Here is a 14,283-nt window from a genome sequence, read left to right as displayed (position 1 = left end):
AAGTTGCAAGGGCTAATTCTTAATATTTCTACTAAACTGAGACAAGTGGAGACCAAATACTATTATATTCACGAAGCATCATGATACATTGTTAAGCGGATCTGAGAAGGGGGGGGGGGGGGGTTAGACCATATTTCCACAAAGTTATTAAAATCCTAATAAGATTAATCAAACAATGACCTCTCCTCATTTTTAAGAAATTCAGACCATTTAGAAATGTAAAGAAAGTCTTTATATATATATTTTTAAATAAAATGTAGTTTGTCAAATTGTTTGTCAATTTTGGTCTGGGCCCGCTTCGATCCCTTAAATTTTCCCTTTTTTCCAGATTTGCACATGATATGCAAAAATCTGGAATGATAAAATAATTCATTTTTTATTAATTCATAATTAATTTTAAATGTTTGTTGTTGTTGTTTTATAGAACATAATATTTGTATATATACAGATAAATAAGCCAATTTTTTTTTATTATACACTGAAGAAACCCCATAAGTAGCCCCAATCAAAATAATCTTAATCATTCAGACGCTTTAAAAATTCCATTGTGTAAAGCGTAAAAAGCACCTTTTTTCACGGATTACCTCGGCTCTTTCCGTTCTAGAAGGGACGCCAAGTCGAGAAGAAGGGCATCTCGAACTTCTAGAAGACCTTCGGATACACTCCAAAAAGGTATTCCGAGAGAAACTGTCGAATGTTGAGACGACTTCGTGATAATGAAAAGATTGATTTAAAACATATTTCTTAAAGATTAGAAGCAAAACGTACACAATTTATAATTTATTGTCGATTCAAAATGGTGGCTGCGTATGATACATGTTTTCCCGCTTCTAAGGTACTGGATATCCACGTTTCGGCTGAAGTTTTCAAACAAAGTTTCTACTTTCATTTTCATTAATCTGTGATATATATTATTTTTTCCCCGAGAAATTCCACTTTTTCTTAGACACAGGACTAGGTTTCAAGAAATGTGAGCAAGTAGGAAGTTACTGTCACAGATTGACTCGCATATACAGTAATGACAACTATTTTGAGTGTGCGTGGTTATTTTTGCATAAGGTTTTCATGCATTTAGTTTTTGCATAATTTTTGAAATCTTAGAAAATGCAAAGTAATTTCAAACACAGTGTAGAACTCCTAAGAGTTGGGTTGTACTCAATCTATCATAAGATGGAAAAAATTCTTTAGAATTTGTTGTTGAAACATTGAAAAGGAGTATCCAAAACCTATATACTCAATGATGTTTTGATTTTTCAAGGTCATTCAGATGATAAGGGATGGCAACGCTAGAGCTTACAGCCACCCCAGGAGGGGAGAATCGTCTATTGTCTCTGAGGGTCACACCAGAACAAGAAATTGCTATCTATGCATTCTTTCAAATCAATGGATGGACAATCATAACTGAAGGTAGAAATTGATTCACTGAAATAAGAAATATTAAGATAAGCTTTGATCTGAAGATGTTATTGTTTCATAAATGTAGAAAAAAAATTGGCTAAGATAATGGGAAAGCATTATTTACATGGAAAAAGGTTATGATATTCTGAATGTTAAGAAAAATTTTTTCTTGCTCTTAATATCATTAGAAAATATAATGTTAAACAGAGGTACCGAAGCAGTGTGAAATATGCCAGAAAGCAATAAATGGGGAGACACCCGAACCAACACATTGCCAGAAATGTCAGAAAGTCATAGAAGTGGAGTCCAAGCAAACAGAAACTGAAACTCAGGACCAGCCAGCGGTAATTCAGCAGATAGCTCAGCAGCCTAATCATACACAGCAGGGCTCCGTCATAGCGCTGCAGGATCAGATGGGGAGGAAAGTAGTAGTGGTAGGAAACACAATGACAATGACAAATCAGAAGATCCAGGCATTACCACAGGTGAATAAGGATAACATAAAGTTATCATATCCTTTAGGATACCCTTAACTCAGAGGGATCTAAAGTACATGTGCTGTAATCTCTATACAACATTTTGAACTTTTTCTCTGTGTACATGGTTGAAGTCAAACTTTTACACAAATGAAATAATTTATTAATTTTAAGTTTTCTTGTTACAAGTTGAACACTGTAACTGTAAGGGCAACTGAGTTTAAGGTTATAAACTGGGACATGGTTCAAGAATTGTTAGTCTTAACTCTTTGCAAAAAAGTTGATCAGAAAATGTTAGCAGTAGGTACCAGATGTCTTCTTCACTTTTTGGGAAAAAAATCTTGAAAAACATGTGTATCACAATGAGATGAAATGTAGATAACTCTTGATGGCTCAAAATTAATCTCTTGGAGTAGCTTGATTATTCAAAGTGAACCTATAGTCCCAATTTTTCTCCTTACATAACTTAGCAAATTTTCTCTTGATCTCTCAAACTCTCAATCTTGCAAAACCATTAAACTCAGAAGTGAAAGTTCAGTTCCTCTAAGACTGCATAATCTATTGTAAATTACCCTTGATACCTTGAAGTGGCAATGTACATATGCAAGCCTTACTTCATTAACTCATCTGGGCATTTAAATGTGTTACTTCCAAAATTTAGACCTTACTCCCTTGTAAGTTGCTTGTCAAAAGCAAGTTCTCAATTTTTCCATGTATCCACTGAAAAAAAAATGTGAAGGATATGCAGATATGCACATGAAAAAAGTTGAAGAGTAATGGATTTGAAAAAGAACTGATTTTTTCAACAGTCAAACAACAATGAAACAATCATCATAGAACGTATACTGGAAGCAAATCAGCAACAGAAGGCCGATGTTGAGAGGGCCCTGGGAGTAACGCTACAGAAGGGGGACGTGGAGGCAGTCCCCCCTAAAATCTACAACATGAACAACAGTGCTGAGAACCGACCCTACAAGTGCGAGGATTGTGGGAAGCATTTCCGGAAGAAGACGCATGTCTTAGCTCACATGAAGTACCACAACGGAGAGACGCTGCCCAAATGTGATGTCTGTGGTGAGGGGACACTACATTCTGATTCTTCTCATGTTCAGATAGTCAAATGATGTTACATTTGTCAAATTGACGAAACAAGTTTATGTCTTAAAAGTAAATATTTATGATAATCTTAGATGTCTTTTAAAAAACCGCAGTCTTAGTCTTCTTAAAATTTTATCAAAGAAAGATGAAGTATCCAGTCAGAGGTATCTTTTAAAAAAAGTTTTCTTAGATATTTTAGATTTTTGTTCATTATAAATAATACTTTTTGTAGGCATGATTATTCCTTATTTAGTTACATGTTATGAAATGATTGTTTGTTTGTTTCAGGAAAGGAGTTTCTTTACAAACACAATCTGATTTCCCATGCCTCCATTCACAGTGGGGAGAGGCCTTACCAGTGTAATGCGTGTCCCAAAAACTTCCGACGCAAAGACGATTTACAGGTACGTAGGAGATGAATGTGACATGATACAATGTAGAATGAAGAGTGCTCATGATGGGTCTGAATGATAATATGTAATTTACATGCAATCACTTACACAGGATAAAACGACTAAAAAGCAATGCTAAGGAAGAATCCATCCTATTTTTAGTTGACAGAAAAGGGATGAGTTAAACATTCTACAACAGTAATAGATGTCCATGTTTGTTTGCTTTCATCTGATACTATTAACCAATTTTTATTCCCAGCATCTTATATGCAAGGAAAAGATAATTGTGTAACTTGCATATATTCCAATTATTCTTGCATGCAAATAATGGTTAACAGTAATTCAGATCCTGTTCACTTACGACCATGGCATAGGACCTCAAAAATACAATTGTTTTTCAATTGTGATTCATGTAAAATGTTCACAAGGGATAACTTAACATTTTATTCCAATGAACATTTGAAAATGTTTTTTTAGCTCACCTGAGCCGAAGGCTCAAGTGAGCTTTTCTGATCACATTTTGTCCGTCGTCCGTCCGTCTGTATATTAAATGACTGTCTGTCCGTCTGTAAACTTTTCACATTTTCGACTTTTTCTCAAGAACCACTGGGCCAATTTTGACCAAACTTGGTACAAAGCATCCTTGGGTGAAGGGGAATTTAAATTGTTAAAATGAAGGGACATATCCCCTCGCAAGGGGAGATAATCAAGAAAAGACAAAAATAGGGTGGGGTCATTAAAAAATCTTCTTCTCAAGAACCACTGGGCCAGTAAAGCTGAAACTTATGTGGAAGCATCCTGGTATAATGTAGATTCTAAATTGTTCAAATCATGACCCCCGGGGTTGGGCGGGGCCACAATGGGGAATCAAAGTTTTATATAGAAATATATAGGAAAAATCTTTGAAAATCTTCTTCTCAAGAACCACTGGGCCAGAAAAGCTGAAACTTATGTGGAAGCATCCTGGTATAGTGTAGATTCTAAATTGTTCAAATAATGACCCCCGGGGGAAGGGCATTCCCACAATGGGGAATCAAAGTTTAATATAGAAATATATAGGAAAAATCTTTGAAAATCTTCTTCTCAAGAACCACTGGGCCAGAAAAGCTGAAACTTATGTGGAAGCATCCTGGTATAATGTAGATTCTAAATTGTTCACATCATGACCCCCGGGGGAAACAATGGGGAATTAAAGTTTTACATAGAAATATATAGGAAAAATCTTTGAAAATCTTCTTCTCAAGAACCACTGGGCCAGAAAAGCTGAAACTTATGTGGAAGCATCCTGGTATAATGTAGATTCTAAATTGTTCACATCATGACCCCCGGGGGAAGGGCGGGGCCACAATGGGGAATCAAAGTTTTACATAGAAATATATAGGAAAAATCTTTGAAAATCTTCTTCTCAAGAACCACTGGGCCAGAAAAGCTGAAACTTATGTGGAAGCATCCTGGTATAATGTAGATTCTAAATTGTTCACATCATGACCCCCGGGGGAAGGGCGGGGCCACAATGGGGAATCAAAGTTTTACATAGAAATATATAGGAAAAATCTTTGAAAATCTTCTTCTCAAGAACCACTGGGCCAGAAAAGCTGAAACTTATGTGGAAGCATCCTGGTATAATGTAGATTGTAAATTGTTCACATCATGACTCCCGGGGGAAGGGCGGGGCCACAATGGGGAATCAAAGTTTAATATAGAAATATATAGGAAAAATCTTTGAAAATCTTCTTCTCAAGAACCACTGGGCCAGAAAAGCTGAAACTTATGTGGAAGCATCCTGGTATAATGTAGATTCTAAATTGTTCAAATAATGACCCCCGGGGAAGGGCGGGGCCACAATGGGGAATCAAAGTTTTATATAGAAATATATAGGAAAAATCTTTGAAAATCTTCTTCTCAAGAACCACTGGGCCAGAAAAGCTGAAACTTATGTGGAAGCATCCTGGTATAATGTAGATTCTAAATTGTTCAAATAATGACCCCCGGGGGAAGGGCGGGGCCACAATGGGGAATCAAAGTTTTATATAGAAATATATAGGAAAAATCTTTGAAAATCTTTTTCTCAAGAACCATTGGGGCAGAAAAAGTGAAGCTTATGTGGAAGCATTCTGGGGTAGTGTTAATTCTAAATTATAGGAATCATGACCCCCGGGGGAAGGGCGGGCCATTATAGGGAATCAAAGTTTTACATAGAAATATATAGGAAAAATCTTTGAAAATCTTCTTCTCAGGAACCACTGGGCCATATATTCTGAAACATATGTGCCCATGGAAGGATCATGGGGTAGTGTAGATTTCAAAATGTCTAAATTATGATCAGTGGGGTAGGGTGGGGATGCTTTATGTATTACAAGGGGGAAATCTGGTAAAGAACAGAATGGTCAAAGCTTCTCAGGTGAGCGATGTGGCCCATGGGCCTCTTGTTTTTTTAAATATGCATTGGATTCCGTTGAAACTTCTTAGGCTTTGATCTAAAAAATCTGTCTGTTTTTGTCTGCCTCATGCTTGTTTGTCTGTATGTTTTATTTAGCTTTTATTTATATTTTGTTTCTTTTTTTTCAGATCCACATGCGAACCCATACTGGCGAACGTCCATATAAATGTGACATTTGTGGAAAGTGTTTTACGACACAGAATCAGCTCCCCAAACACAAGCGTACTCATACAGGTACAGTATATAAATGTAAATTTGTGGAAACCGTTCAGGCCACACCAATTTAATTTCTTGTTCGTCAGACATTTGATGAAAAAGGTACGAGGGGGCTAGTGGTTAAATAATAATATTATAACTTTTTTGTAGGCAAAATATTTAGGCGGGGCGTGAAAAAATTTGAGCGGACAATTATATTTTTTGTGATTTGCAGAGTAACTAGATTTAAAGTACGATAAATAGAGCGGAAATGGATCAGAAATCAGCACAGAATTCCCATGGTGCAGGAATTTTAAATTAATATTATTTGTATAGTTATGTTTAAATACAAGTGCGTGGGTCCGACGAACAAAAAATTTTATTGGTGTGGCCTCACGGTAAAAAATCAGCTTTCCATTACAAACATAAACAGGTCTAATACATCTGTTCTCTTCTTGGCACTCTTTATTTGAAAAATGAGTTAAGTCTTAGATTTTCATTATGTAATTTTTATTCAGTAATTTTTTAAGATGAAAAGTGACTTTAGTAAGGTTGAGTATTAGTGTGAAACTTGATTTTTGTCGTTCTAGGAGAGAAGCCATACCAGTGTACAGTGTGTAACAAGAGTTTCCGCACTAAGCCTCACTTAGAAAAACATCACAGGACACACAGTGGAGAAAGACCCTATAGGTTGGTACAGGAAAAACCACGATCATCTGTAATACAGACTGAAGATGAATTTAAATCATGTTGATGTCATGGATCTCTCTTTGCAAGATTTACTACATGTTATTGTTCTTCATTTGTTCCATATGATATCAGTTTAAGTGTAAAATATCATTGCAGTGGTTTGCTCTTACTGCAAGGTGTTAAACTGTGATGTGGAATTTTATGTAATCATCACTATGTGGTATACTTTTAGCTGTCAGGAATGTGGACGTGCCTTCACACAGAATGCTCATCTGATTGCACATCAGCGAACACATACCGGCGAAAAACCATTCGAGTGTGACGAGTGTGATAAGGCATTCAAAGAAAGCAAGACCTTAAAACGTCACAAGCTCATCCACAAAAATGGCATGCCTTTCAGCTGTCCTATCTGCTTCAAAGGTACATCAAAATCTGTCATTATTAACTAAACACAGAGTTAAGTATACTTTAAAATTAATTGCTCTTTCCTTTAAATCTTCCATTGTTAGGCCATCCTTAAAAAATTGTTTTTTTGCGGTAGAAGAACTCACCAAAATCCACCCGACTGGATTTTTGTTCATCGGTTCAAAAATCTTTTTTTTTTTTTTTACGTATCCATTTTCCGTTTTTATCCGATTGATTTTTTTTTTACGTCTCGGTTACACCGACGCTTTATCTTTCCCCCAAGTACTATTAAAACGTTTTTGTGATCCTCAAATTTAGAGATGGCGTATATAAGGTTGCGGGTATTGCCATATCTATAGTTCTGTCAGTTACAGTAAATTATAAAGGAAAAACATCTTAATTACTAGGCAAAAAAAAATAGTACGTCAGTTCCACCTTACAGATACATGGTATGTTTACGAGATCGCCACAAAATTGGTTGCAGACAAAATTCCACGTGGGATGATTACTGATTTACAGCTAATTAATAAACTATCAAAATCTTAAACCTCGTAAATATCACACCCTCGAAACACTAGATTAGTATGGAGTCAGTTATTTGAGGTACGTGGCTGATGAGAGTCACTTCTTAAGAAAAAGTTTGCCTTAAAAGAACAGATGTGTTCTGATATTTGAGCAATAAAAGATTGAATTCATTTAGAATGCTTTAATTTTCCTGTTTGATAAGTAAGGTGAAAATTGAGACATAGTTAATACCTCTATATCATCGAAATTTATTTCTGACATTTTGTCTCAAAAAAAAAAAAAAAAGCCCTACCTACCTACTCACACCTAAAATGATGAGGCTCGTTACCGCAAAAAATAAATTTTTTAAGGATGGCCTTACCAAATTGTGTACAAATCTTATTACTGGCGTACAGGTTTGTACTGAATTCAACGTGTTGAGAAGGAATTATTTATATAGATCTTTAATTTGAAAATGAACACATTTCATATTCCCATGTTAAGAAGTAGCAAATTGTAGCATATACATTCAAAGAATTTTTCATATGTGTACTATGAAATAACAGTGTAAGACAGAAAGCCTATGTATTGTTTATTTAAAGGATTTCTGAGGCAGCAGAACTTGGAGGTTCACATGTGTGTCCATTCAGAAGATGAGCCCAAGTACAAGCGTAAACTTCGCCTGAAGCGTGAGATGATGGAACGACTGCGGGCCGAAGACGAAGCAGAGGGCGCGCTACAGATGGACGTCAGTGGCGATTTCTCAGCGTTAAATCACGATCACATGGAGATGGTGAAGAGTCGTAAGGGGATGGAGGAACTCAGCATGGAGAGTCAGACGATCATAGAGGAGGAAGTGTCTGGGCTGGACCACGATCACCTGGGGCTGGACGGGAAAGACGAAACAGAGGCCGCCACACAGAAGGTGAGTGTTAACGATACATCAGAGTCATTAGAATGTTTATCCTTGTATGTAGTAATTTTTATTTTTCTGAAATGGATGTGGTAGAAAAAGAAACCATAAGTTAACTTGAATTCAAAAGCTTTATGCAAGGGATTTGGATCAAGGAGTAATGAAAAATGAGTTCTTGTGCCATGATGAAATAAAAAGTAAAAATTGAAATAGTAATTCCAAGCTGTACACGTACTTGGTGATGACAAGTCTTGGATAGGACATAATTACAGGAACATTTCTAAGGCACTGGTTATTATGTTTATTAGCAACAAGAATTTCTTGTCTACTCTGCAGGTGTCTGAAGAGAATGGAGAGATGGTGATTGATTCATCAGAGGACACGAATCAGAACTCGATTGCCAGCAGTCTGCTAACCTTAGTAGAGATGATCACTAGTGCTGAGCAGGGTGGGGCCCAGGCAGCTAATGTCCAGCACGTACAGGTAAGATAAGACGTGTTAGCGTATATATTATGTGTTAACGTACTCTGGGCCCATGCAGCTAATGTCTCACACGTACAGGTAAAATTTTTATGTTTACATGTAGAATTTGTTGAAATGAGCTAAATTAATGACTTTATTTAGCAGGTGCCTGGTGACGTAAGTACAGAGCCCTCTCCTGCTAATTCTGTCATCACGACAGCAGCTGTTCAGGAGGTGGACAATAAAGACCTGCTAATTCCTAGCAGCAACGCGACAACCGGGGTCATTCAGAATGTGTTAAGTCAAGGTCAGCCTACAGGTATAAGCCAGGCTGAGGGACTGGCTCAGAATATCATTATAACAGAGGTGGATGGCAGTGAACAACAGGTGAGCTATACAGTCGGAGAATAGTAAACAACAGATGAGATATATAGTCAAGCAATGAATAATAGTGACCTATGATTACTGAAATTAAGAAAAGTGTTCAGATACATTGTTTTACATTGTGTAAATATGTCTACCTTTGTATGACTCATGAAGTCCTTAGGCTAGATCATTTGTTAAGTAAATAATAAAAACTTTGACAGTATTATTAAGTGCTAAAAAATAACACGTTTTCATTATTAGACTTTCTTTTGCAATATCTCTGGAGGTTAATTTTTTTTTTTGCTTTAAAATATACTAATATAAAAGAAATCTGTCAAGCATGACACATAAGAGGTCACAAGGATCTTTAGCTAATTCTAAAGTGGCAGCTTGTATCTATACACTTTGGCAATGAGACAAAAAGACAGTTTCTTTAGGAGTATCCACTACCTGTATATAATCTGAGCTATGGCAACTTTAAGCTGCTGTTACTTACAGAAACCTGATACCAAGTTAAAGTAAATTAGTTGTAACTAAGACAGCTGATTTATCACCTGTACTCAATGTAGGTTTTACTTTCCAGATAATCCAGACAATGACAGGAGAGTTCGGGGATGGAGAAACTTACGTCGTCCAATATGTCCAGGAAGATTCCTGAGTGTGACTGACCGAGGGCTACTCAGCTACACGTAGTTAAAACGACACTGTTATTCATGTGTTCTTGTTTATTCAATATTTCTCCTGAAAATTGTGTTTGTCTTATGCATTTTTTCCTTTGAAATTTTGTTATGTCATTGCCTTTAACTGAGAGGCACTAAAACTTCTTAAATTTGTTCCTTAATTATTTTGTCACAGTGATAATATATGCATGAATTTTTATTGTTGAAATATATGATTTAAGAATGGATATTAATATGACAGACAATTTATATAATGTATATTTTTTAAAATATACAGTATATTGTCCTTATGGTAGACAAAGTTTATTTCAATTTCTTGTTTTTGTTTTCCATCTTATGTCAGAAAATTGCTATCAGTACAAGTCAATGAGCAGAGAGTTACTCCCCTTCATAATAATATGCATTATACTTGTTTTGATGACTAAGAATATTAAGCTCATTTTCATTGTCCAAAGAACATAGTAGAATAGACCAGTAAGTAACAAAAAAGAGATCATTCATTTGCCTTTTGGTTACTGAATATCATTGAAATCTGAGTTTGAGTGATAAGAAGTAAAAATTACTGAATGCTGGAACACTAATATTGAGAGGAAAATCTGTTCAACAAGTGTAAACCAAATAACAAATTGAACATTTCTATTACTGTGTAATAGAATCATGTTCTGTTATATTGACAGTCTACTAGACATAAAGAAAATGTATATTCCCCATACTCTAAAGCCTTGACATGTTTGATATTATATATATATTTATGTAAAAAAGCCTTTAAATTTTTTTTAATTTAACACTGGAATGAAAAAATGCCAGAAACTATTTTACATATACTGTATAATTGACTTCATCTGTATAATTATTGCTGTGTCTTTGAAATTGTGTTTTGTTTTCTTTGTCCCTTATTAATATCATTCTTGAGGAAGTGACAGCTGTTTTTTTTAGCAGAACTTTTCAGTCCCCCAAAATCCTGAAGAATTTTAATTATTATCTGTACATATTGTAGAGTAGAAATTTTTAATCTTATTATCAATGTGTTAATGCCATCAATCAGCTGTTTCTTTCTCACTGACAGTTTGTCCAAAAAGTTCCTGTTATACTGTTATTCATGTTAATAAAACACTGTACAGTATACCTTTGTTGATTTTTCAGGTAACTGTCAATAATGACAAAAACTATTTGTGATCATTATTTACCTGTAAAAGATTAGTTCTGATTTGATTGTATGTTGTTTAAAGTCCCTCTCGAAAATTTTTCATTCATATGGAGACACCACCATTTGCCGATGGAGAGCTGCAAAATTTGCTCGGCACTCAGGGCCATTGAGCAGTGAGGGATCTTTTTCGTGCCAGCACCTACTGCAACATGGGACCTCAGTTCATACTGTCTTATCTGAAGGACCGATCTCCACATCCCCCAGTAGGATTTGAACCTGCGACATAAGGATCAACTCCTTACTTAGCACTTCCAGAGAAGACATTGCGCCACGTGGGTGTTCTTATTTGAAGTAGAGCATTGAGTTTACTTCAAATTATGTGTCAAGAGCTAATGAACACAGCAGGCAGTATAAAACAAAAGTCATCAATTCTGGTGTACATGCTAGTTTGAATTTAAAGTTTGAGCCTCCCACTTATATTCACTGAATATTGTCTTTATTATGAATACCACAGTCATTTATCATTCCATAAATGCCACTGACTGGGTTTTTAAGCCAAATGGTATACTTTTAGCTTACCTGAGCTGAATGCTCAAGTGAGCTTTTTTGATCACTGTTGTCTGTCCATCTGTAAACTTTTTACATTTTCAACTTTTCAAGAACTACTGGGCTAATTTCAACCAAACTTGGTACAAAGCATCCTTTGGTAAAGGGGAATTTTTAAAAAAAATTGAAATACAGGACCAAGCCTTGCAAGGGGAGATAATAAAGAAAAGACAAAAATAGGGTAGGTTCATTAAAGAACCTTCTCAAGAACCACTGGATCAGAAAACTGAAACTAATGTGGAAGCATCCTGGAGTAGTGTAAATTCTAAATTGTTAAAATCAGGACCCCCAAGGGTAGGGCGGTGCACAATAGGGAATCCAAGTTTTACATTGAAATTTTAAGGAAAAATCTGCTGCTCAAAAACCACTTGGATATAAAAGCTAAAACTTATATGGAAACCCTAAGGTAGTGTAAATTCTAAATTATAAAAAATCATGACCCCGGAGGTTGGGTGGGGCCACAATAGGTTTTACAAGAGTGGAAATCCAGTAAGGAATAGCATTGCCAAAGTTACACACACTTGGGTTCATCATGAGCATTCTGGCCCATGGGCCTCTTGTTGTATATTTAATTGTCCCCCGCTTTCGCGAAAGAAAGAAAAATTTTAATCTTGCCCATAACTTGATTAAGTGGATCTAAATCACTTGATTTTCATATATTTAATTCTGGTGACAAGACCTTTCATTTCATATCAAGAACTTTGACCCTTTACCTTGACCTTGGAGTTTGACCTATTTTTTGAAAACTTGAACCTATCAAGAAAAACTTTCACCTTGCCCATAACTTGATTAAGTGGATCTAAATCACTTGATTTTCATATTTCATATATTTAATACTTGTGACAAGACCTTTCATTTCATATCAAGAACTTTGACCCTTTTACCTTGACCTTGGAGTTTGACCTATTTTTTAAAAACTTTAACCTTGGCCATAACTTTTCCACAGTAAGGGCTAGGGCTTTCATACTTCACATATGTCATCCTTGTGAGAAGACATTTCATTGGATACCAAGAATTTTGACCTTCTGACCTTGACCTTAAAATTTGACTTACTTTAAAAAACATACCATCAAGAATGTTGACCCTTTGACCCTGGAGTTTGAGCTACTTTTAAAAACAAATCTTGGCCATAACCTTTGAAGGGTTAGGGCTTGGGCTTTCTTACTTCAAATATTTAATCCTAGTGACAAGAATTTTCATTGGATATCAAGAACTTTGACCCTTTGACATTGACCTTGAAGTTTTAGCTACTTTTGAAAAAACAAACCTTGGCCATAACTTTTGAAGGGTTAGGGCTAGAGCTTTAATACTTCATACATCTAATCCTTGTGACAAAACCTTTCATTGCATATCAAGAATTTTGATCCTTTGACCTTGACCTTGGAATTTGACCTATTTTTTAAACACAAATCTTGACCATAATTTTGAAGAGTTGGGGCTAGGATTTTCTTACTTCAAATATTTAATCCTTGTGACAAGACCTTTCATTGAATATCAAGAACTTTGACCCTCTGACCTTGAAGTTTGACCTACTTTTTAAAAACTTTAACCTTGGCCATAACTTTTGAACGGTAAGGGCTAGAGCTTTCATACTTCACATATGTAATACTCATGACAAGACCTTTCTACGAAACCAATAAATTTGATTTGACCCTTTGGCCTTGGAGTTTGACCTACCTTCCAAAAACTTATACTTGGCTATAATTTTTGAACAGGTGGTGCTAGGGCTTTCATATTTCACAATCATATTTCATATGAGAAAACCCTATTTTGGGTACTTGTAAATATATCTAATTTGCATTTAAGAAAAGTATGTTGTCATACGGGGTCATCAGTGTTTCACAAACACATCTTGTTCCTTATATAACTTTTGATTGAGAAGAGATTGGGTTTTCCTATTTGACATGTGCATTACCTGTGACAAGATATTTCCAAACATGCTGTGATTTCTGACTCCTTGGCCTTGACCTTCACGATTGACCTTGTTTTTTTTTAATTCAACTTCGGTGATACTCCCTAAATGATAGGGAGTATATATTTGACACAATGTGTCATAAAAAATGACATCTCACCCACATAGACACCGAAAGCGGGGGACCACAATTCTTTGAACTTGTTTGTTTGTTTGGGCTGTCACCTTCTAGTTTTTTCAAAATAGAGAGGGTTTTTTTTTTTATCATAGACGACGTTCGCCATTTCCAAAGTTATATTCCTTCTCCGATCAACTTAGGGTCAGTCGGTATAAGGTGTTGTTTTTCCTCTTTAACATTACCAACTTCTGGCATGGGATAGGATCTGATAACCTCTATATGTATATTTCTATTTTGTTTTCTTTGTTGGCGCATACTTTTTCAATAAAGATATTGTATAATTTTTTTCAAAAGATGTTTAAAATTTTTACAGGTAAGCAACAAAGGATAAAATGAGAAAAATAGGTTGTTTCACGACAAACGGAAATAACCCTTCCAAATTGAAAATCTATTCATGCGAGATAAAAGAGTTCTTTTCACA

At 35.5% G+C, this 14,283-nt stretch overlaps 1 protein-coding gene across 3 annotated transcripts; it reads left to right on the top strand.

Moving 5' to 3' along the window:
- Positions 1–556: 556 nt before the first annotated feature.
- On the top strand, positions 557–10,301 carry LOC134255835 (zinc finger protein 121-like). 3 transcript variants are annotated; one of them, XM_062738396.1, is made up of 12 exons: positions 557–672; positions 1,259–1,407; positions 1,606–1,883; positions 2,684–2,948; positions 3,261–3,376; positions 5,933–6,038; positions 6,590–6,689; positions 6,922–7,109; positions 8,201–8,523; positions 8,848–8,994; positions 9,136–9,360; positions 9,923–10,301. In XM_062738396.1, exons 2-12 carry the CDS (start codon positions 1,278–1,280, stop codon positions 9,995–9,997), a joined length of 1,953 nt encoding a protein of 650 aa, XP_062594380.1. In that variant the 5' UTR covers positions 557–672; positions 1,259–1,277; the 3' UTR covers positions 9,998–10,301. The 3 variants fall into 3 exon arrangements, with proteins under 3 accessions (XP_062594380.1, XP_062594391.1, XP_062594372.1); XM_062738407.1 differs by lacking the exon at positions 557–672 and adding an exon at positions 680–835 and having other exon boundaries at positions 9,139–9,360; XM_062738388.1 differs by lacking the exon at positions 557–672 and adding an exon at positions 680–835.
- Positions 10,302–14,283: the final 3,982 nt, after the last annotated feature.

The sequence above is a fragment of the Saccostrea cucullata genome, unplaced genomic scaffold, assembly GCF_032062105.1.
Source record: "Saccostrea cucullata isolate Sc308-1 unplaced genomic scaffold, CSIRO_AGI_Scuc_v1 ctg584, whole genome shotgun sequence".
NCBI classification, from domain to species: Eukaryota; Metazoa; Mollusca; class Bivalvia; order Ostreida; family Ostreidae; genus Saccostrea; species Saccostrea cuccullata.
Note: the sequence above shows the minus strand (reverse complement) of the source record. Positions and strands in the feature narration are given on the sequence as shown.

Coding starts and splice junctions, on each gene's coding strand:
- LOC134255835 (XM_062738396.1), top strand. CDS start 1,278: ATGGCAACGCTAGAGCTTACAGCCACCCCAGGAGGGGAGAATCGTCTA. Junction 1,408..1,605: donor ATGGACAATCATAACTGAAG/GTAGAAATTGAT, acceptor AATGTTAAACAG/AGGTACCGAAGCAGTGTGAA. Junction 9,361..9,922: donor TGGATGGCAGTGAACAACAG/GTGAGCTATACA, acceptor TTTACTTTCCAG/ATAATCCAGACAATGACAGG.